This window comes from Hypanus sabinus, chromosome 2 (assembly GCF_030144855.1).
Source record: "Hypanus sabinus isolate sHypSab1 chromosome 2, sHypSab1.hap1, whole genome shotgun sequence".
NCBI classification, from domain to species: Eukaryota; Metazoa; Chordata; class Chondrichthyes; order Myliobatiformes; family Dasyatidae; genus Hypanus; species Hypanus sabinus.
The window spans coordinates 51,612,245-51,635,787 of NC_082707.1; the positions used below are offsets into that span (position 1 = coordinate 51,612,245).

Sequence of the window (23,543 nt, forward strand, 5' to 3'; positions counted from 1 at the left end):
TGTTATCCCACTTTTCAAGAAGGGAGGGAAGGAGAAAACGGAGAACTATCGCCCTGTTAGCCTAACGTCAGTCGTGGGGAAGATGCTTGAGTCCATTATTAAGGACGAAATAGTGGCACATCTTGATGGCAGAAATAGGATTAGGCCGAGCCAGCATGGATTTACCAAGGGCAAATCATGCTTGACTAATCTGTTGGAGTTTTTTGAGGGTGTAACAAGGATGTTAGACGAGGGTAAGCCAGTGGATGTTGTGTACCTAGATTTTCAGAAGGCATTCGATAAGGTGCCGCATAGGAGATTGGTGAGTAAAATCAGAGCTCATGGCATTGGAGGCAGGGTTTCAACATGGATAGAAAACTGGTTGGCAGATAGAAAGCAAAGGGTGGCAGTGAATGGGTGTTTCTCGGACTGGCTGGAGGTGACTAGTGGGGTACCACAGGGCTCTGTATTGGGACCACAGCTCTTTACGATTTATGTCAACGATTTAGATGAGGGCATTGAAAACTATATCAGCAAGTTTGCTGACGATACTAAACTGGGTGGCAGTGTGACATGCGAAGAGGACTTTAGGAGAATACAGGGAGACTTGGATAGGCTGGGTGAGTGGGCAGATACTTGGCAGATGTCATTCAATGTGAATAAATGTGAAGTTATCCACTTTGGAAGCAGGAACAAGAGGGCAGAGTATTGTCTGAACGGTGTAGAGTTAGGTAAGGGAGAAATGCAAAGAGACCTAGGAGTCCTAGTTCACCAGTCAATGAAGGTGAATGAGCAAGTGCAACAGGCAGTGAAGAGGGCAAATGGAATGTTGGCCTTTGTTACAAGGGGAATTGAGTACAAGAGCAAGGATGTCCTTTTGCATTTGTACAGGGCCCTGGTGAGACCACACCTGGAATATTGTGTACAGTTTTGGTCTCCAGGTTTAAGGAAGGACATTCTGGCAATTGAGGAAGTGCAGCGTAGATTCACTAGGTTGATTACTGGGATGGCAGGGCTGTCTTACGCAGAGAGATTGAAGAGATTGGGCTTGTACACGCTGGAATTGAGGAGATTGAGAGGGGATCTGATTGAAACGTTTAAGATAATTAAAGGATTTGATAGGATTGAAGCAGGAAATATGTTCCAGATGTTGGGAGAGTCCAGTACCAGAGGGCATGGATTGAGAATAAGAGGTCAGTTATTTAAAACAGAGTTGAGGAAGAGCTTCTTCTCCCAGAGAGTTGTGGAGGTGTGGAATGCACTGCCTCGGAAGACGGTGGAGGCCAATTCTCTGGATGCTTTCAAGAAGGAGCTAGATAGATATCTGATGGATAGGGGAATCAAGGGATATGGGGACAAGGCAGGGACTGGGTATTGATAGTGAATGATCAGCCATGATCTCAGAATGGCGGTGCAGACTCGAGGGGCCGAATGGTCTACTTCTGCACCTATTGTCTATTGTCTAAATGTGCAAACTCCTGTGCAAACATGCTGGGCTGAATGGTAAATTGGTGTTCCCAGTTTGAAACTGATAAACCTATAACTCACTGCAAGTAACCATAAACTGCAAATTGTTCCATGTGATATTTCTTGCATCTATAATATCTATTATAACTCCACTCCACCGATAGTCTGTAGGAGAGTCCATATCAGAGTTAATCAATCTTTGTTTGAATACATTTCCAGCCATGTTTTCATAAATCCACAACCTTCTTTCTCAGTTTTCACTGTTTAAATATTATACTTTTTAGTAATATTGAATATTTCTGCCAACTTTTTCAGTGGAAGCTTAAATATCAAGTCATTTTTACAAGTCAATATTCTTGACATTAGAACAGCACATAGTGCATTAAAGTGTGACTCAATCATGACTTTTCAACAACTTATTCTATTCTTCGTTACTGTTTAGAATTCAATTAATTTTGTTCATTTTTATTGTGCATGAGTTGGACATTTAAATAAGGCTACCAATATTACCATTTCCCTCAATATTTTCAAACTATTTCAACAGAGAGAGAGATAGATAGACAAGGATTGCAAACAATACAAAGCCAAGAGAGACTAAAGGGCACTGGATTTGATTTTGTTTTCATTTGCATTAAATTGCTCTTCACAATACAGCAGTGAGGAAAGTACAACGGTCAGATACGAGTACGGAAAGAGACAGTAAAAGTATTTGAGCCAAGAGAAGAGTGGACAGTAGAAGTGAAAAAACTGAGCAGCAACTGCTGAAGCTCTCCTTTGAAGAATAATATCCAAATTATCCAAATGAAAATAATCCAAATTATTTCAACTGGATAAAATTCACTCAATACTAGAACAGCAATTATGTTCTGGGGAGAAAAAAAAATCAGAAATGATAATGAAGAATTTGTTTGGGTATTTGGGTGGGAGGCAGTGTTCGTGGGGTAGTAACAGACAAAATAAAAATGCTATTAAACAAAAATTGACTGCTTTCTTAAATTTCAACCTTCCTCAAGAGCAGGGCTTACCAAACTGGGGTACATAGACCCCTCAGTTAATTGTAGGGGTCATTGGCATAAAAAAGGGCGGGAACCCCTGCTCTTGATACGACTGGTTAGCAGCCACATGCCTATCTCCGAGAAAAATCCAATTCACCCATTTCTGCATTTGATTCCGATTTTAACATTAAATCCACTCACTTTTAGGACTAAAATTGCCCAGTTTGCTCACTCAAGATTGATTCAATCAATATTAGTAATCAATAAGAGAAAGCTAATGCTAGAGAAATAACAATATACAGCATCAATTGTTTTATAGTTTCCTAGAGTATATGGAAGACAATAGACAGAAAACTTCTAAAGAAATGTTAAATTAAACCGAGGAAAAACTGTTTTTACCACAAATGGACTTCAAAATTGAACTTGGGAAAGGTTAACTTGATGGTGTTGTTGAATCATTGTTTACCACAATTAAGAATGAGTAACAAATCTTGCTCTGGGTCTTCTATGAGATCTAAATTTCAATCCAAAAAAAATGTTTTTATCTATATCTTTACCTATATATTCTAACACATTACTGAGGATAACTCATTGCATCTTTATAGAATCTAATAAAATACCTTCATGTTCCACTCCTGGTAATGAGAGATCTTCTGTGCCTTGCCACAAAACTTTTCCTGTCTCGGCATCACGGAGGTTCATCCAATTACTGAAGAATGAGTTTGTTAAGTAAATACAAGCTGGGCACATCAAGAATTTAACACTTCTTGAACATCATAACCAGTTAATGCTAGACTGTTTATGATACAATATAATATTCCCATACTTCCAAATTAGTTTTACTACTATACAAAAACTAACCTCAAATTGCAGAAAACCATATGAAAATATCAAGTCATACATCTTTGTATTTGTGTTAACAGCTTGACATTTTAACACACCTCAGACAGAATATAGCCCATGTCCCCACAGAAATGAAATAATTTCACTTCAGAATGTAAATGGTTCAAATGAAAATAATCAGAACCTGCATTTTATCTGCAATGAATTGCGACTACAGGGAAACAATGGTAAATATTAGATATTCTGTTTGCCATGATACTTGTTTTGGAAAATCTTGCCATATTCTCACATTTGGGAAAGAAAAAGACTAATAATTTTTTTTAAATTACTTCCAGATCGAGGTTATCTATTGCTTATCAATTGTAATATTTGCATTGAAAAGTATTCTTTTAACGATGGCTCAGTAACATTAAAAATAGATACTTAAAAATAAGCAGCAAGTCTTAAAGCCCACTCACTAAGTAACAATTATGTGGCTTTAGAAGGGGGAAATTGGGAAGACAATATTCCTGCCATGACATCACTGTCAAAACCAACTGTAAGTTAAAGATTTATTTTAATTAAAATGATGAAAACATTTGCTAAATGGGTACTATATTATTCAGAAAAATCTGTTTGGAAGCCGAGATTGAGCCTTTTAATTTTTCAGGATATTGATGTCACTGGCAAGGCCAGAGTTTAATGCCCAGCTCTAAATGCTCTCAAGAAAATGGTGCTGTGCCATCTTAAACTTCTGCGCCCCAGCTACAATGGGTAGAGCATTTCAGGATTTAGACATTACAACAAAGAAGGAACAATGATAGATGTCCAAGTCGGGATGGTACGCAACACAAGATGGAGGTCTTCCTTTCCACTTGCTAACTATGGCCATAAGGGGTTTGCAATAATTTTGAGTTTGATCATTCTCGCTATTTAAACAGGTAAGTGATGAAGCATACAAGTACAAGTTACAGGGACAGAGTTCATTTCCACCTTTAACGTATAAATAAAAATACTGGCTTCTTTCTAGGGACCAATGCTGGTTCTTCCTTCACAACTTTCCATAATTAGTCTTGTAAATACTTTACAGCTAGCTGGCCCAGACTACTGAAACCCATGCTGAGCTAGTCCAACTTCAGTGGAGTCATCATGAACCACAGTCTAAGAATGCCAATGCTGTAAGCACCTGAATAAGGCAAGCCTCTAGTAGGATGCCCACAATTACAGTGGTAAATAGTTCAGTATTTCTCAGTTCCGTAATGTCTCAATTGTCTGCATAGTGGAGTGGGGGAATTCATAGCCCTTCCTTAAAGATTATGGTCTTGTTGTAGAAAAGCTGAAAGAATTACTTGCAAATAATGATGAATCCTCAACCATAAGTGGTCAAACTCATGGCAACAACATTACAGAATTTGATGTTGCTGAATTTCTTTTCAAAGGTTTCTATCAATTGACAAGAGTAATCTTCCCAAGTAGGATTAGGCTATCTGAACATTTGCTTAATGATCACAATCGAACTTGCTTTTCAAATGACTGAGGGACTTTCTGGCTTGAAACTACCGCTAACATTTCTCTGGGAAGTTATGTACCAGAGGATGTTCCTTTTCACCCATCAACCTTCCTGGCTTTAGAGCTCAAAGTGCAAGGGAATAATGACAATTTAATCTGCTTCCTAAACAAAAGACATTTGTTTGGGTGGCGTGCTGGTGAAACACAGAGCTTCATACAAAGGAAAAGTGATTCATGGAAAAGGCACTGATTGTCTGGTTAATGATCTTTAAGAATGGTTCTGGGGAGAAAATAATTGTTTGATTTGAAAGGAACAGTGGAGACCAAAAATAGAAATCAAAGTGGGAATGACATGGAGAATTAAATTGAAAGGCAACATAAAACTTAGTCACACTCACAAACTAATCAAAAGTGGCAACTTAATATGAATCTGGTCTCTCCAATGTAGAGACCATACTGTGCATAGTATACAACATTGGAAGATATGCAGGTGGATCACTGTCTCACCTGAAAGTGATTAGGCCCCTGAATACTGGAAAGGAAAGTAGTTAAAGGCTAGATGTTGCACCTGCTATGTTTGTATGGGAAAAGACATGAGAATGCAAGTCCTAGAGGTAGCACTTTCTCAGCTTTCAATTCTAAAGAGAAGGGGAAGGGAAGACACTCCATCTTGGAGTAAGTAGAAATAATAGCAGAACAATTCATTGAATATGGAGGCCAAGCACCCGGGGAGCAGAAGTTGAAACATAGCTAAAACGATATGCTGACCTAATGATACTGCTACATACTGCAGAAGATGCAGTGAATTCATTGAATTATAGACTGGTATGGTATGGAAACAGACGCTTCAGTCCACCATTAGCCACAAAGCCTTCATCTATTTAAACCCCATTTTTCCTTCCACATTGGTCACATAGGTATAGTTGGGTGGCAAAGACTCATTGCTGTCTCTAAACAATTTTTTTAAAATCCCCACCAACTTACTTCCAATGTTCCTGCAATTCACTTATTATAGCAGTCAATTAACATACAAGCATGAGGGAGGAAATTGGATCATCCAGTGAAAAGCCATTCAGCCATAAAGAGAACATACAAACTCCACACATTCAAGACCCAAAGTCAGAATTAAAATTAGGTGACTGGAGCTATGGAAAAGTAGTGGAGATTCATTTTACATTTATTCCATATTTAGTATAAATTCCCACCACTTAATGCACTAAAAATGAGAGAAATCCAACCACAGGTATACAGTGTAATTTTAAGACCCCATCTTGAGTAATTCTGGTACTATTTAACTCCTGAAGTACTTGCGGGAAAGAGTTCTACCCTCCTGCGTCTCCTCTGGTAAGAACATGAGCTGGAGACACGGGAAAAAAATCTTTTTGATTGAAATGTACTTAAGCGTCTTTGGATTTCTTTTACCTTGCTAAGCAGATAGTTTCTATTAATAGGCAAACTATATCTGTTTAGCCCTGCTCAGGATTCTGGTAGAAGATAATAAGGAAATTGAACAGAAGACTTAAAAACAGGATTTACCCAAAATAGACAAATGAAACTTTAATTTATAGGAACAAAAACTAAATGGTAATTCACAAACATGGAAAACAAAAGTTTTCCACAATCATATTTTGAATGCAACACAAAAGCTGAAAACGTTAAAAATTACAAAGAAAATCCTGAAAATGTGCAGCACATCACCCACCCTATAAAGTGAACTGTGCATTGCGTCTGGTATATGTATATGTTTTTCATCAGAAATGGAAAAACCACTAAGCATCTTTCAACCTTTAGTAATATTGAATGGTGTACATTCAAGATTGCATAACCTCCCTTCTCCTCTCCATTCTGGTCTGACTTTAACACATAATCCTATTTCACCTTAAGATTTCAGTCTGTATTTCTGACATGCAAAGGAGATCGAGAAGCCGTTTTCACTTGCATTATAAAAATACTTCAATAGCAATCGTAAGATGAACAACAGTGATTAGAAAGTAAAGGACTGCATAAAGAGAAGAAAGTTGAAATTTAAAATCCTCACAATGTGTTCTACTTTATAAACCAATGCAAAATTAATACCCTTGAAAATACTAAATACCTAGAGCAGTTATTATTATCAAGATTATTCTGGAATATAAGACAACCTACCAGGAGATTTTAGATTTAAACTGAAACTGTACAGAAAATGTAGAACAAGTACTGCTTTGATTTCACAAACATTAGTTTCTGACATTTTCTGGTACTCACTGTCTCCAGCAGCTGCTGGCGGTTCAGTGGTCATCTGGACAGATCCTGTAAAAAAGTTCACAATGTTACATCAACTCAATGGAAGATCACTGACTATATCTCTTCCATAAATTTATAACTTGATTAAATATAAAAACAGACTTTTAACCATTTCTCACCATTTTAAGATTTACTGATTTTGATCAGGCAAGATTAACTGAACATGACGATGAATATTTCCTTGCAATTACATTAAAATATTATAATGCACAAGTAAGAAAGCATATAAATTTCAGGAAGTTTGGATTCCATTTCTATTCTAGGGACAAGAGTACCGAACACAAGATTCCTTTGATATCCTGGAGAAATATTTCTGTTTCAATAAAAGCCAGAGAGAACAGATCCCGTCATAGAAGCATAGAACACCACAGCAAAGAAACAGCCCCTTTGGCCCATCCAGTCCAACCACCACCACCTCTGCTGGCAGCTCTTTCTACACTAGCACCACACTGCGTGAAGAAGGTCACCCTAGAAACATAGAAAACCTACAGCACAATACAGGACCTTCGGCCCACAAAGCTGTGCTGACATGTCCCTATCTTAGAAATTACAAGGGTTACTCAGAGCCCTCTATTTTTCTAAGCTCCGTGTACCTATCCAAAAGTCTCTTAAAAGACTATTGTATCCACCTCTACCACCATTGCTGGCAGCCCATTCCACGCGCTCACTGTCTGCGTAAAAAACTTACCCCTGACATCTCCTCTGTACCTACTCCCAAGTACCTTAAACCTGTGCCCTCTTGTGGCAGCCACTTCAACCCTGGGAAAAAGCCTCTGACTATCCACACAATCAATGCTTCTCATCATCTTATACACCTCTATCAGCCTCCATCACTCCAAAGAGAAAAGGCCGAGTTCACTCAACCTGTTTTCATTAGGCATGCTCCTCAATCCAGGCAACATCCTTGTAAATCTCCACGGCACCCCTTCTATGGTTTCCACATCCTTCCTGTAGTGAGGTGGTCAGAACTGAGCACAGTACTCCAAGTGGGGCCTGACTAGGGTCCTATACAGCTGCAACATTACCTCTCAGCTCCTAAATTCAATTCCACAATTGATGAAGGCCAATATACCATATGCCTTCTTAACCACAGAGTCAACTTGCATAGCTGCTTTGAGCACCCTATGGCTCGGACCACAAGATCCCTCTGTTCCTCCACACTTACCATTAATACTATATTCTGCTATCATAGTTGACCTACGAAAATGAACCACTTCACACTTATCTGGGTTGATTTCCATGTACCATTTCTCAGCCCAGTTTTGCATCCTATCAATGTCCCACTGTAACCTCTGACAGCCCTCCACACTATCCACAACACCTCCAATCTTTGTGTCATCAGCAAACTTACTACCCATCCCTCCACTTCCTCATTCAGGTCAGTTATAAAAATCACAAAGAGTAAGGGTCCCAAGACAGATCCCTGAGGCACACCACTGGTCACCGACCTCCATGTAGAATATGACCTGTCTACAACCACCCTTTGCCTTCTGTGGGCAAGCCAATTCTGAATCCACAAAGCAATGTCCCCTTGGATCCCATGCCTCCTTACGTTCTCAATAAGCCTTGCATGGGGTACCTTATCAAATGCCTTATTGAAATCCATATACACTACAGCCCTACCTTCATCAATGTCATTTCCTCAAAAAATTCAATCAGGCTTGTAAAGCACTACTTGCCCTTGACAAAGCCATGTTGACGATTCCTAATCATATTATACCTCTCCAAATGTTCATAAATCCTGCCTCTCAGGATCTTCTCCATCAACTTACCAACCACTGAAGTAAGACTCACCGGTCTATAATTTCTTGGGCTATCTCTACTCTCTTTCTTGAATACGAGAACAACATCCGCAACCCTCCAATCCTCCAGAACCTCTTCTGTCCCCATTGATGACGCAAAGAGGCTCAGCAATCTCCTTCCTCGCCTCCCACAGAAGCCTGGGGTACATCTCATCCGGTTTCAGAGACTTATCCAACTTGATGTTTTCCAAAATCTCCAGCACATCTTCTTTCTTAATATCTACATGCTCAAGCTTTTCAGTCCGCTGCAAGTCACCACTACAATCACCAAGATCCTTTTCCATAGTGAATACTGAAGTATTCATTAAGTATCTCCGCTATTTCCTCCAGTTCCATACACACTCTCCCCACTGTCACACTTGATAGGTCCTATTCTTTCACGACTTCTCCTCTTGCTCTTCACGTACTTGTAGAATGCCTTGGGGTTTTCCTTAATCCTGCCCGCCAAGGCCTTCTCATGGCCCCTTCTGGCTCTCCTAATTTCCTTCTTAAGCACCTACCTGTTAGCCTTATAATCTTCTAGATCTCTAACATTACCTGGCTCTCTGAATCTTTCATAAGCATTTCACCTTTTACTCTCATCAGCCATTACCTTTAGTTCTAACCTTACCCAACCCTCAGTGCATTTATTCTATCTATTCCCCTCATGATTTTGTATGCCACCATCAAATCTCCCCTCATTCTCCTGTGCCCCAGGGAATAAAGCCCTAACCTAATCAGCAATTCCAATTAACTCAGGTTATCAGGTCCCAACAATATGCTTGTAAATTTTCTCATTACTCTTTCAATCTTATTGATTTTTTTGTAGGTAGGTAATTTGGCCTCACTAACATCTTATACAACTACAACATAACATCCCAACTCTTATACTCAATACACTGATTTATTAAGGTCAATGTGCCAAAAGTTCTCTTTATGGCCTTATCTACCAGTGACACTATTTCAAAGAATAATGGATCTGTAATTCCCAAATATGTCTGGTTCTTCCGCACTCCTCAATCCCCTACTCTGGTTCATCTTCCAAAAGTGCAGCACCTTACATTTGTCTGCATTAAATTCCATCTGCCATTTTATCAGTTCATATTTCCAGCTGTCCAGATCTCACTGCAAGCTTTGATAGCCTTCCTCATTGTCCACTATGCTCCTAATCTTGGTGTCAGCTACAAATTTGCTGATCCAGTTTACCACGTTATCATTAATCTGGCTAGAAGACATAGGTCTTGGGAGCCATTCAGCCCATCAAGTCTACTCCATCATTCCATCATGGCTGATCCTAGATTCCACTCAATCCCATACATGTGCCTTCTTGCCATATTCTTTGATGCCCTGATCGATCAGGAAATGATCACCTTCCACCTCGAATATACTCACAGACTTGGCCTCCACCGCAGTCTGTGGCACAGAATTCCAGATTCACTACTCTGGCTAAATAAATCCCTCCTTACCTCTGTTCTAAAAGGTCATCCCTCAATTTTGAGGCTGTGCCCTCTAGTTCTTGATGCCCCCAGCACAGGAAACATCCTCTCCACACCCATCCCATCTAGTCCTTTCAACATTCAATAGGCTTCAATGAGACCCCCATGCATTCTTCTAAATTCCAGTGAGTACAGGCCCAAAGCTGCCAAACACACCTCATCCCTGGAATCATTCTCATGAACCTCCTCTGGATTCTCTCCAATGACAACAAATCCTTTCTGAGAAATGGGACCCAAAACCATTGACAATACTCACAGTGCAGCCTGAATAGTGTCTTATAAATGCTCAGCATTATCTCTGCTTTTATATTCTATTCCTCTTGAAATAAATGCCAACATTGCATTTGCCTTCTTTACCACAGACTCAACCTGTAAATTAACCTCCTAGGGGTCTTGCACAATGACTCCCAAGCCCCTCTGCACCTCTGATGTTTGAATTTTCTCCCCATTTAGATAATAGTCCACACTATTGTTGCGGTATCATTCATTTGTCAACACTATATTCCATCTGCCACTGTTTTGTCCATTCTTCCAATTTGTCCAAGGCCTGCCACAAACACATTGCTTCCTCAGCACTACCTATCCCTCCACCTATCTTTGTATCATCTGCAAACTTTGCCACAAAGCTATCAATTCCATTATCCAAATAATTGACAAAGAATGTGAAAAGTAGTGGTCTCAATACTGACCCCTGAGGAACATCACTAGTCACCAGCAGCCAACCAAAAAAGGCCACTTTTATTCCCAGAAGCTGCCTCCTACCTGTCAGCCATTCCTCTATCCATATCCACATCTTTTCTGAAATGCCTTAGAATTTTATCTTGTTAAGCAGCCTCATGTGTGGCACCTAATGAAATGCTTTCTGAAAATCGAAGTAAATGAAATGCACTCCCTCTCTTTTGTCCACCCGGCTTGTTACTTCCTTAAAGAACTAACAGATTTGTCAGGCAAGATTTTCCTTTGCAGAAACGATACAGACTTTGACTTATTTCACCACTAGTCTCCAAGTACCCCAAACCTCATCCTTAATAATAGACTCCCAACACTTTCCCAACCACTGAGGTTAGGCTAACTGGCCTACAATTTCCTTTCTTTTAGCTTCCTCTGTTCTTTAAGAGTGGAGCAACATTTGCAATCTCCAGTCCTCCCAGACCATGCCAGAATCATGTGATTCTTGAAAGATCATGACCAATGCATCAGTCATCTCTTCAGCAACCTCTCTCAGGCTCTGGGATGTAGTCCATCTGGTCCAGGTGACTTATCCAGCTTAAGACCTTTGAGTTTGCCTAGTTTTTTTTTCCTTTGTGATAGCAATGGCACTCACTCCTGCTTCCTGACACTCACAGGTCTCTGGCACACTGCTGGTGTCTTCCACGGTGAAGACAGATGAAAAGTATCCATCAAGTTCATCTACCATTTCTTTGTCCCCCATTACTACCTCACCAGCATCATTTTCCTGTGATCCAATATCAACTTTCACCTCCCTCTTACTTTTTATATAATTGAAAAAACTTTTGGTATCCTGCTTTATATTATTGGCTAGTCTGCCCTCATATTTCATCTTTTACCTTCTAATAGCTTTTTTAAAATTGCCTGAAACATCATAAATTAATCTGATAAGGAATGAGTGAGGGATTTTGGAACACAGGCAGCTTCAGTGATCAAGAATGGATGATATGGAAGACCCCATTTTGGTCATGTGGAGATCACATCAGGACCCATGCTGAATTCCCGGCTAACGTGAATTCTTTTTCCCAGGTATTACCTTTTCCCTTCTTTAGCTGTTGAGTTACATTAGTGGAGTTACATATTCAGTTGTGTAATGCACATGCTTGTGAACTGAGCCAATAAATGTACCTGCCAGTAAACAGAGCTTTTCTGCACCTAACTGATCATTATTGTTGACAGTAATCCTTGTAATAAGGCCTTCAAAAGCAAAATGCTGGGAGTACAGAATTTGTATGTTCTTGGCAAAGTAAAATGCAAGAATAACAGTGTTAGGGATCCTTCGTTTTGAGAGATATTGAGGCCCTGGTTAAGAAGGTGGCAACGATGCAAAGCAGGTTGGGGCAGATAAGGTACTTGAGGACTACAAGACTTCCAACAGAACACTTGAGGAAATCATGAGGACTAAAAAGCATGAGGTTGCTCTAGCAACAAGGTGAAGGAAAATCCTTCTACAGATATTTAAGTGCAAAAGGATAGGGAGACAACTGATCCTCTGGAAGATCAAAGCAGTAATTAGTGGAGCCAAAAGACATAGCAGAGATTTTAAACTGATTTTTTGCATCTGTGTTTACTCAGGAGTTAAACACAGAGTCTATATAATTGAGGCAAAACAGCAGCAAGGTTATGGGCTCTATACAGATGACAGAGAAGAGAGCATTTCCTATCCTGTGAAAAATTAGGGTGGATAAATCCCTGGGCTTGATAAGATGTTCCCTGTGGGAGGCTAGTGCAGAATTTGCAGGGGTCCTCACAAAGATAAACAAAACACACTTATACACTTGTGATGCATTGGAGGATTGAATAATTGCTAATGTTGTTCTATTGTTTTAAAAATGTTCTAAGAATAAGCCAGGAAATTATTGACTAATGAGCCCAACATCAGTAGAGGGAAAGATGTTGCAAGATATTCTAAGGGACCATAAAAATAAGTATTTGGTTTGACATGGACTGATTAGGGATAATCAACAAAGCTTTGTGCATGGCAGGTCATGTCTAACCAATCTTACAAGTTTGAGAGAGTTACCAGGAAAATTCAAGCCAAGGCTTGATGTTATCTTTGTGGACTTTAGAAGGCCTTAGACAAGGTCCCGCATGGAAAGTTGGTCAAGAAGGTTTAGTTGCTTGGCATTCAGGATGACATACAAATTGGATTAACACCGGAGTCCTATCCGCCAATTGGTCCGTCATGTAAAATCACGATGTCATGGGTTTTCGGATCACATACACTCAGCATGATGCTGGCACTTTTTTTTCCCAGTTGAAACATTCAATGTAAATATTTCAGGACTACTGTGAATTACAGTATTGCTCAGCTTTTCCAATTATTTTCATTGTTCCAATTTAAGTATGTATTCTAAAAGAGTTTATGTCACAGATTTAATCTTTGTCCAGTGCAGCCAAATAGGTCTGTTTGACTTGTAGTCACCCAGAAACAATGAATAAGTTCACATGCACAGAATTTGTAGGCCAAACATTAAGTGATAGATGGACAAGCCCGAAAAAAAAATCGAACAATCCTGATATCGACAAACAAGGGACCCAGCACTGGTCCCCACAGCACACCACTTATTACAGGCCTCCAATCAGAGAGATAACCATCTACTACCATTATCTGGCTTCACCTGCTAAGCCAATGTAGAGTCCAATTTACTACCTCATCTTGAATGCCAAGTGACTGAACATTCCTTGTGCCAGCCTCCTATGTGGGACTTTGACTACATGGACCTTAGCAAAGCCTTTGACAACATCCAATTATCAAATTTCCTGATAACCTTTAAGAAAAATCTATAAGATTGGTTAGACATAACCTAAGTAAAAAGCCATGGTGACCATCCTTAATTAGGTGCTGTCTATCAAAATACTTGTATACCCTATCCCTTAAAATACCTTCTAATAATTTGCACATTACTGACGTCAGGCTTACTGGTCTACAATATCAAGTTTATGCTTAGAGTCTTTCCTGAACAGAATAACATTAGCTATCCTCCAATCTACCGGCACCTCACCCATTGCTAACGATGTTTTAAATAATTCTGCCAAGGCCCCTCTAATTTTTACACTAACCTCCCACAAAGTCTGAGCGGATACCTTGTTAGGCCCTGGGAACTTATCCACTCATTGGTCTCTAGACAGCAAGCACCTCCTCTTCTGTAATCCTATGTGATCCATGACCTCACTAATTTTTTTGCCTCAGATCTATAAATTGTATCTGTTTCCGAAAGGCTAGAGATGCAAAAAAAATCTTTGTGCTCTAAGCTCAGATGACCATGATGGTCTTCAAGTAGAATTTTGTCCTTTGCTATCCTTTAGCTCTTTTTATATCTGTAGAAGGCCTTGGAATTCTCCTTCACCTTGTCTGTCAGAGCAACCTCATTGCTTCTTTTAACCCTCCAGATTTCCCTCTTAAGTCACTAATCTTTCAATTTCATTAGCTGTTTGGGAAATCAATTTGTACACAAAGAATGGCTATGGTACTTGTCTGCAACAATGATTGCATTCCAACATCAATAATTGATTAACAAGCTTTTTGTGATTCCCTGAGCACATAAAAGCAATATTTAATTACTACAGAGGAGACACAAGAAACTGCAGATGCTGGAATCTGCAAAAATCAGCAATCTACTGGAGCAGTATTTGTGTGGGGAAAGGAATCATCTAATCAGTCCTCAATTCTATACCTATCATTTCCCTCAATCCATTCTGTACATTCATATAATATCATTCTTGGTTCAAAGCTACTTTGAACTTTATATTCATATAATATCAATTTTAGAATTGTGCCCTATAGGTAATTTAGGCTCTTCTCATTCTTCCCAACAAACTATAATTCACATTTCACAGTACTGAATTTCAGCTGTCCCTTGCCCTCCCATTCCATCTGCCCATTTTGAAATCTATTAGTAATGTCAAAAATAAACAATGCCTCCAGGCTTTGTCATCTGCAAATTTCACAACCATGCCTACACAAAGCCCAAATCACTAAAAGCCAACATAAAGCGCAGCAGTTCTAATGCCAACTCAAGGAGAATGTAACACACAATTCTCAAGTCTCAAAAATAACCTCTCTCTGCTTCTTGTTACATAGGCATTTTTCCATCCATGATGCCAGAGTCTTTTACATTCGATGGCCTTCATTCTTCATGACAAGCCTATTATTTCTAAGTTAGTTAGGCATGATTTGCCTTTTTACAAATCCATTCTGGCTTTCTCCAATTAATTTACATTTGTCCAAATGACAGTTAATTCTGTCATTATTGCTTCTAGATCTTTCACCAACAGAGGTTAAATTGACTCATCAGTAATCATTTTAAAGTTCAAAGTAGATTTTTTAATCAAAGTACAAATATCACCATAAACAACGCTGAGATTCATTTTGTTGTGGCAAATAAACAGTTCAATTCCCTCTAAATCCACGTGTTTGGAAAAATCATAGCCTGATACAACTGAGAGGCTATACAACACAGCCTCTACAAACTTCCTCCCTAATGGTCTTCAGTTTAAGTGTAGGTAACCTCTCTAGTACCTTCTCTGGGTACAGAATATTACTGGCATCTTCCTTTGTTGAGGCTTGGTCAGCATCTCATCACTCTTCACCCAGGAAGAACAGTACTCACTTGTACTTCAGCTACCCTCTCTGCCTCCATAAGAAAATTACTGTTTTAGTTTCTCGTCTTCCAACATCCTTTTCCCAATTGGATTCCCTTTTATGCTTACTGTTCTCTCACTTCCTGTACATCAACCAGTGGGATATTCCGGAGTGGGGGTCTAAGGCTTCTGCATTTCAATTGAACCTGCAGGGACTTCGTTGAGTCCTGATGAAGGGTCTCAGCCTGAAACGCTGACTGCTCATTTCCACGGATGCTGCCTGACCTGCTGAGTACCTCCAGCTTGTTTGTACGTGTTGCTTTGACCATAACATCTGCTGTGTACTTTGAGTTATTAGTCACGTACATTTGTATGGCCATTGGAGACTACATAGTACATAGAGCAAACAGTTTTTAAATAGCATTAGTTGTAAGTCCATAGTGGGGGTATTCTCTTCTGCCACCTGCATGGGATGACGAGTCTATCAGGACTCCGAGGACTTGTGGAAACTGTGTGGTGGTTCCTTTCAAACTTACAGTCTTTTAAGATCTTTGGACTATTTTTACTGTGCCCATGGTCTGTTTTTTGTAAATCAATTATGGCGTTGTATGCACTGTTGTAACTATATGTTAACTATAACTATATTTAACTATGTGATTTTGTGTAGGTCTTGTAACTTTAGTTTTTAGTTTGTTGGGTGGTAGAGTTGGTCTCCTGACTTGGTGTGTCTGGGTAGTCTTGTTTTGTCTGGTGGATTTGGAGCTCCTTTCCGGGGAACACGTTAAGATGGTAGTGTGGCAACCCACTTCCTAGTGCACTCGAACCAGCTCACAAATAGCCAGCGCGCCGGCACAAAGGCCAGTCCCAAAAGGGCGCCAGGTCTGCTTCACCAACAAAGGAAAAAGCCTGTGCGGGACTGTGAGTACATGCCCCCTACAGCATCTGCGCCCGGGGAGGGCGGGATCAGGAAGGCTTTAAAGCGAAGCCACGAAGTTCGAATAAAATCTTCTTTAACTGCAGTTTACCGACTCCGTGTCGTTCTTTCAGGGCTGCGTGTAGCACACCCCTACAATTGGTGACCCCAACGGTCCAAACTATATTTGGACCGGAGATGAATGACGCCGCATCTGTTCATGCGGTTTCGTTGAAACTGCCACGCTTCTGGACGCTGCGACCTCATCTCTGGTTCCAGCAAGCAGGAGCCCAATTCCACGTTCGGCAGATAACCTCAGAGGACACACATTACTACTACGTGGTGAGCACCCTCGACCAGGACACAGCGGCCCAGGTTGAGGAGTTCGTACAGTCTCCCCCAGCAGACGGCAAGTACACAGAATTCAAAGCCCTGCTCATAAGGACTTTCGGACTGTCACGGCATGAGCGGGCTGCCCATTTACTACACCTGGATGGCTTGGGAGACAGACCTCCATCGGCTTTAATGAATGAGATGTTGTCTCTGGCCGGTGGACACAAACCCTGCCTCATGTTTGAGCAGGCATTCCTGGAGCAGCTGCCCAAGGACATACGCCTGCTGCCGTCCGACGTGGATTTCAGCGACCCCCGGAAGGTGGCAGCACGGGCAGACTTGCTGTGGAACGCCAAGAAGGTGAGTGGGGTGTCCATCGCACAAATCACCAAGCCACGCTCCCAGCAGCAAACCAGACCAGGCCCGGCCACAGAGCCCGATAACCCCAGAGGCAGGGGTGAGGAGCCTAACGAACAATGGTGCTTCTACCACCAGCGGTGGGGTGCAGAAGCCCACCACTGTAGCCCGCCCTGCAAGTTCCCAGGAAACGCCAGGGCCAGCCGCCGCTGATGGCTACAGTGGCTGGCCATCGGGATAGCCTCTTGTATGTGTGGGACAAGAGGTCAGGACACCGTTTTTAGGTCGACTCCGGTGCCGAGATCAGCGTCTTACCTCCGATGAGTTACGACACCTGCAACAAGGCACCGGGTCCCCCCGAGGGCCGTGAACGGCAGCACAGTAAGGACCTACAGCACCCGTACGGTGCAGCTACAGTTCGGCTCCAGTCGGTTCTCGTGGGACTTCACACTGGCCGCCATAGCCCAACCGCTTCTGGGTGCGGATTTTTTGCAGGTTCACAGTCTGCTGGTCGACCTGCCGAGGCAGAGACTGGTCCACGCCGAAACCTTTCAAACGTTCTCCCTGGGAGAAGCCCAGTTGTCAGCCCCACACCTCAACTCCATTACGCTGTCCGACAACGACTTCACCAGAGTCCTGGCAGATTTCCCATCAGTTCTGGCACTGCAGTTCACGGCAGCCATGCCCCGACACGGCGTCCAGCACCACTTCCCGACCCAGGGACTACCCCTCCATGCCCGTGCTCGGCAGCTTCCCCCGGACAAGCTCCGACTGGCGAAGGAGGAGTTCAAGAGGATGGAGAAACTGGGGATCATCCGGCGGTCTGACAGCTCATGGGCCTCCCCTCAGCACATGGTGCCCAAAGCTACAGGGGGCTGGAGACCATGCAGCGACTACCGCAGGCTGAACGAGGCTACCACACCGGACTGCGACCCTGTGCCGCACATTCAGGACTTTGCAGCAAACCAGCACGGCGCACGGATCTTCTCCAAGGTAGACCTCGTCCGGGGATACCATCAAATCCCGATGCATCTGGACTACATCCCCAAAACGGCTCTCATCACCCCATTCGGCCTTTTCGAGTTCCTCCGCATGCCGTTCCGCCTGAAGAATGCCACACAGACGTTCCAGCGGTTAATGGACGCGGTGGGACGCAACCTGGACTTCGCATTCATCTATTTGGACGACATCCTCATAGCCAGCAACAGTCATCAGGAGCATCTGTCCCACCTCCGTCAACTCTACGCCCGACTGAGTGAGTACGGTCTGACAATCAACCTGGCCAAATGCCAGTTCGGGCTCGACACCATCAACTTCTTGAGCCACAGGATTACTAAAGACGCGGCGACCCCTCTGCCCGCTAAGGTAGACGCGGTCCGCCATTTCCCCCAACCCACCACAATCAAAGGCCTTCAGGAATTCGTAGGTATGGTCAATTTCTACCAACGCTTCCTTCAGCCGCCCGAATCATGCACCCCCTGTTCGCCCTGATGTCCGGTCCGGGCAAGGACATTACCTGGGACGAGGAGTCCGCTGCCGCTTTCATTAAAATGAAAGAGGCCTTGGCAAACGCCGCGATGCTAGTGCACCCCAGAATGGACGTCCCTACAACCCTCACAGTGGACGCATCTAACATGGCAGTTGGTGGGGTTCTGGAGCAACTCATCGCGGGTCGCTGGCAACCCCTGGCCTTTTTCAGCAAACACCTGCGGCCACCCAAGCTCAAATACAGTGCTTTCTACCGGGAACTGTTGGCACTATACCTGGCAATCCGGCATTTCAGGTACTTCTTAGAAGGTAGGCCCTTCACCACATTCACGGACCACAAGCTGCTTACCTTTACGTTCACGAAGGTGTCCGATCCCTGGTCGTCCCACCAGCAGCACCATTTGTCCTACATCTCTGAATACACGACGGATGTCCGGCACGTCTTGGGTAAGGACAATGTCATGGCGGACACGCTCTCTCGCCCTAACATTCGTGCCCTTTCCCAAGGGGTAGACTTTGAGGCGCTGGCAGAGGCGCAACAGGCAGAGGAGGAGATCCCGAGTTACAGAACCGCAGTCTCCGGTTTGCAGCTCCAGGACCTCCCCGTAGGCCCAGGCGAGAGGACCCTACTCTGTGACGTCACCACCGGCCAGCCCCGTCCCGTCGTCCCGGCACCTTGGCAGTGATGCGTTTTCGACTCCATTCAAAACTTAGCGCACCCCTCCATCAGGACAACCATCCATATGGTCTCCAGCAGGTTCATTTGGCACAGTCTCCGCAAGCAAGTCAGTGAATGGGCCAGAACGTGCATGCACTGCCAGACAGCCAAGGTGCAGCGGCACACCAAAGCTCTGCCGCAGCAGTTCCACCCCACCCACCAGCGTTTCGACCACATTCATGTGGATATCGTGGGTCCCCTGCCAGTGTCGCGGTCAGCGCGGCACCCCCTGACTATCGTGGACCGGTTCACAAGATGGCCAGAGGCGATCCCGCTCACCGACACCACCTCCGAATCTTGCGCCCGGGCACTGATCGCCACCTGGGTGTCCCGTTTTGGTGTACTGGCCCACATTACCTTCGACAGAGGCGCCCAGTTCACCTCCAGCCTGTGGTCAGCTATGGCCAGCCTTTTGGGGACACAGCTGCACCACACCACTGCCTACCACCCACAGTCGAACGGCCTGGTGGATCGTTTCCACCGTCACCTAAAGTCGGCTCTCATGGCCCACCTGAGAGGAGCTAACTGGGTGGACGAGCTTCCCTGCGTCCTACTCGGCATCCGCACGGCGCCCAAAGATGATCTGCATGCCTCGTCGGCCGAGTTGGTGTACGGCGCACCCCTGGTCATCCCCGGGGAGTTCATACCGGCCCCAAGGGGGCAAGAGGAAGAACCCGCAGCAGTCCTGGGCAGACTACGCGAGAGGCTTGGTGACCTGGCCCCCATACCCACTTCGCAGCATGGGCAGAACCCGACCTGCGTACCCAAAGACCTGCAGAACTGTAAGTTTGTGTTTGTATGAAGGGGCGGGCATCAGCCACCGCTGCAACGGCCCTACGAGGGGCCGTTTACGGTGCTCAGGAACAACAGGTCCACGTTCGTGCTGGATGTTGGGGGGAGAGAGGAGGTTTTCACGGTGAACCGACTCAAACCAGCCCACGTGGACTTGGCGCAACCGGTCAAGTTTCTGGCACCACGGTGCAGAGGCCAACCTCCCAAACAGTGTCCAGCCCAGACTGTGGACATTGGGGGGGTGCATCGCCGGTTCTGGGGGTGGGGGGGTGGTTATGTGGCGACCCACTTCCTAGCGCCCTCGAACCAACTCACAAATAGCCAGCGCGCCAGCACAAAGGCCAGTCCCAAAAGGGCGCCAGGTCTGCTTCACCAACAAAGGGAAAAGCCTGCGCGGGACTGTGAGTATGTGCCCCCTACAGCATCCGCTCCCGGGGAGGGCGGGATCAGGAAGGCTTTAAAGCGAAGCCGCGAAGTTCGAATAAAATCTTCTTTAACTGCAGTTTACCAACTCCGTGTCGTTATTTCAGCGCTGCATGTAGCACACCGCTACAGTAGCACGATATTAATATGCAGCAGCCTCTGCGGACTCTGGATTTGGGGGATTACCAAACGTTATGTGGATTTTCTGGTGTAGTTTGTTTTGTCATGGGCTTTTGTGATATCATTCTGGAGGAACGTTGTCTCATTTTTTTTAAAAACTGCATTGCATTTGTGGTTTCTAAATGACAATAAACAAACTGAACTGAAGTGCTTTCAAGAAGCATGATTTTTGACACTGATAATTGATGAGAAATAAGCAGCAAGTCAATTCCAAACTTTTCTACTCACTAATAATTTCAAACATTCAGGCTTCAAGATGCCAGGAACGGCTAGGAGTGAAAATGAAACTGTTTAATGACTTCAAGTTAGGAACTACGAATAATTTGAAGGTATCAACAATAATCTTGAATGTTACAATGAAAATAAATATTTGGAGGATGCAATCGTCAAAAGCATTATATGAAGGCAGTTCATTACCTGCACTAGGTACAATACAGATGTGCTGATTATGTTCATTTACAGTCAACCAAAGGATATGGCAGCATACACAACGAATTCCTCCATCAATAACTATTAGGAACTAATACAGTTTGTAGTACTGTAATAGTATTAGTTGTGTTCTAATTTGATCTGTATTTTACTTAAATACATAATTTGTCACAGTTAAATGGTAATTTGTCATTTTTATACCCTTTTAACTATTTCCATCAAACTTTGACTAATTGGGGCAGCAACTTAATCAGGCCAAAATATATTGGCTCCAATATGCCCCAATTAACCAGAATCCACTGTATTTTATGATTCCCAAAGCATTGCCACTTATCAGCGCCATCTTACTAGTTGAGTTTTTTGCATTACTTAATTTTTTTTAATATATTTCTTATTACAATTCAAATATTTTAATTATGTATTGCAATGCACTGCCACTGCAAAACAATAAATTTCACAACCTATGCCAGTGATAATAAACCTGATACTGATTCCACTTTCTATTTTTGCTACCACTCTGAACTAGTTGTCATCACAACCTTCTACCTTCCGTTAGACTTCTGCAAAATATATATGACTTCAGCTCTTATCTACACAATCTAAATACCATGCAGTATGTGCACACATTTCAGACTTAAGACTTTTAATTCAACTACTTAATTATGAATAATCCAATTTAAATTAGCCAAAACTCTTGATTTAAAAAAAAGCTACATGCAGATCTGAAAATTAAACACTTGTGAGGGATTGAAATTAACTGCTGAATCACTTCTTTGCTGCATGTTTTTCTGCATCTCCAGCAAAAATTTTAAGCTGATCTATATGATAGCCGGAGAGGTACAGATCTTACATTGTGGTACTGATAAGAAAGATCATTTTCATTTAAAAAGCAGAGCACATAACTTGCAGCAGGAAACAGAGACAGGAACTTTGGTATATATTCCAAATGCTTAGATGAAAGAAATCTCAATTGATTGTTTGCCTGCTGTGTGCATACATCTACTGATGCTTCTGGACACATCATCAGTGATGTTCCTGGAATCATCGGGTGTTTCGGGTCTTTCAACATCATACCCCCTCCTCCAAGTGACCCAGCCGGGGCTGATCAGACCCCAGCTTGTGCCCAGATAGCTAGCTAAACATGACTCCATGGCTCCCCTCTCTTGAGCCACAGCCACCTTGAGGCCCTCTCTGCCGCATCGGTGGTACTGTGGATGGCTCTCCTCTTCCTCTCTCCCTCAATGCCCAAATTGCTGTAGGCTCTGGCTAAGAAACAGGCTGTGAATCCCCCTACAACCAACTTCCACTGGGAGACACCTTGCTCTCCATCCAGCCTGCTGGTAGTTGCCGACCAGTCCTGCATACTTAGATTGCTTCCTTTCAAAGGCCTCTTCCAAGCGATCTTCCCATGGGACTGTCAGCTCCAGCATCACCACCTGCTTTGTAGACTCAGACACAAGGACAATGTCTGGTTGCAGGGTGGTGGCTGCGATATGGTCGGGGAACCTCAGCTGCCTTTCGAGGTCCACCAACAGTTGCCTGTCTCTTGCAGAGGTCAGGATACCTGCCGATGTTCCTGATATTTGATACACAATGTGCCAAATTGCAGAGGAACAAGATATGATTATTGCTTTATGCATCCCAATTAGATCCCAAAAAAATTGTTTAAACTATATATTTAGCAAAACAATTTAAGTCATTGGACAAGGGAGCAGAAACTGAGGTAAAACCTGGTGTGGTAGAAGGGAGTGCAAAGCTTTTTTGGGGGGCGGGGAGAATTTAGAGCATATAAAAGGCTAGACATGGGATTTTGAAAGTAAGACAGCATAGGCAATATTTATCCTCAAGAAAAGAAATTTCAGGAGAGGGATGTTGCTTCTCAGAGAAATGTGAAGAACAGTGATCGTAGATGAGACTTATGAGTCAAGTGAGTTCCCACTTTCACTGTCAGAGAAAGTAGGTGCAGGCAACAGTGAAGTTATATACTAGAGCAAGTAATTTCAACAGCCAATCAGTGCACACATTTGGTAAGCGACAGGCTGTCTAGAACTGAAACAGGAGAGTAGGGAAGTAGGAAACTAGAGGAATTCTGCACAATTCGGTTAGGTATTTTGGGATAGTAAGGGTGACCAGATCTATGGGAAGGTGAGAAATAAAAGGGGGGGAAATGTCTTTAGTAAAGAAAAACAGATAAACCACTTCAGGGAAATCTAAAATACTATCAGCAAGTAATGTGTAGTTACCAAGACTGGGAACAGAATAACC

General features: G+C 43.0%; 1 protein-coding gene across 2 annotated transcripts in view; it reads right to left on the bottom strand.

Moving 5' to 3' along the window:
* Positions 1 to 23,543, bottom strand: part of pde6d (phosphodiesterase 6D, cGMP-specific, rod, delta) — a 68,890-nt gene that overhangs the window by 24,560 nt on the left and 20,787 nt on the right. Inside the window, exons 2-3 of one of the 2 annotated variants that reach the window (XM_059945793.1) lie at positions 7,017 to 7,061; positions 3,062 to 3,150 (exon numbers count right to left, since the gene is read on the bottom strand). In XM_059945793.1, coding sequence (XP_059801776.1) covers positions 3,062 to 3,143 — 82 coding nt within the window. In that variant the 5' untranslated portion in view covers positions 3,144 to 3,150; positions 7,017 to 7,061. The remainder of the gene's footprint in view (positions 1 to 3,061; positions 3,151 to 7,016; positions 7,062 to 23,543) is intronic. The other variant, XM_059945786.1, reaches the window with a different exon arrangement.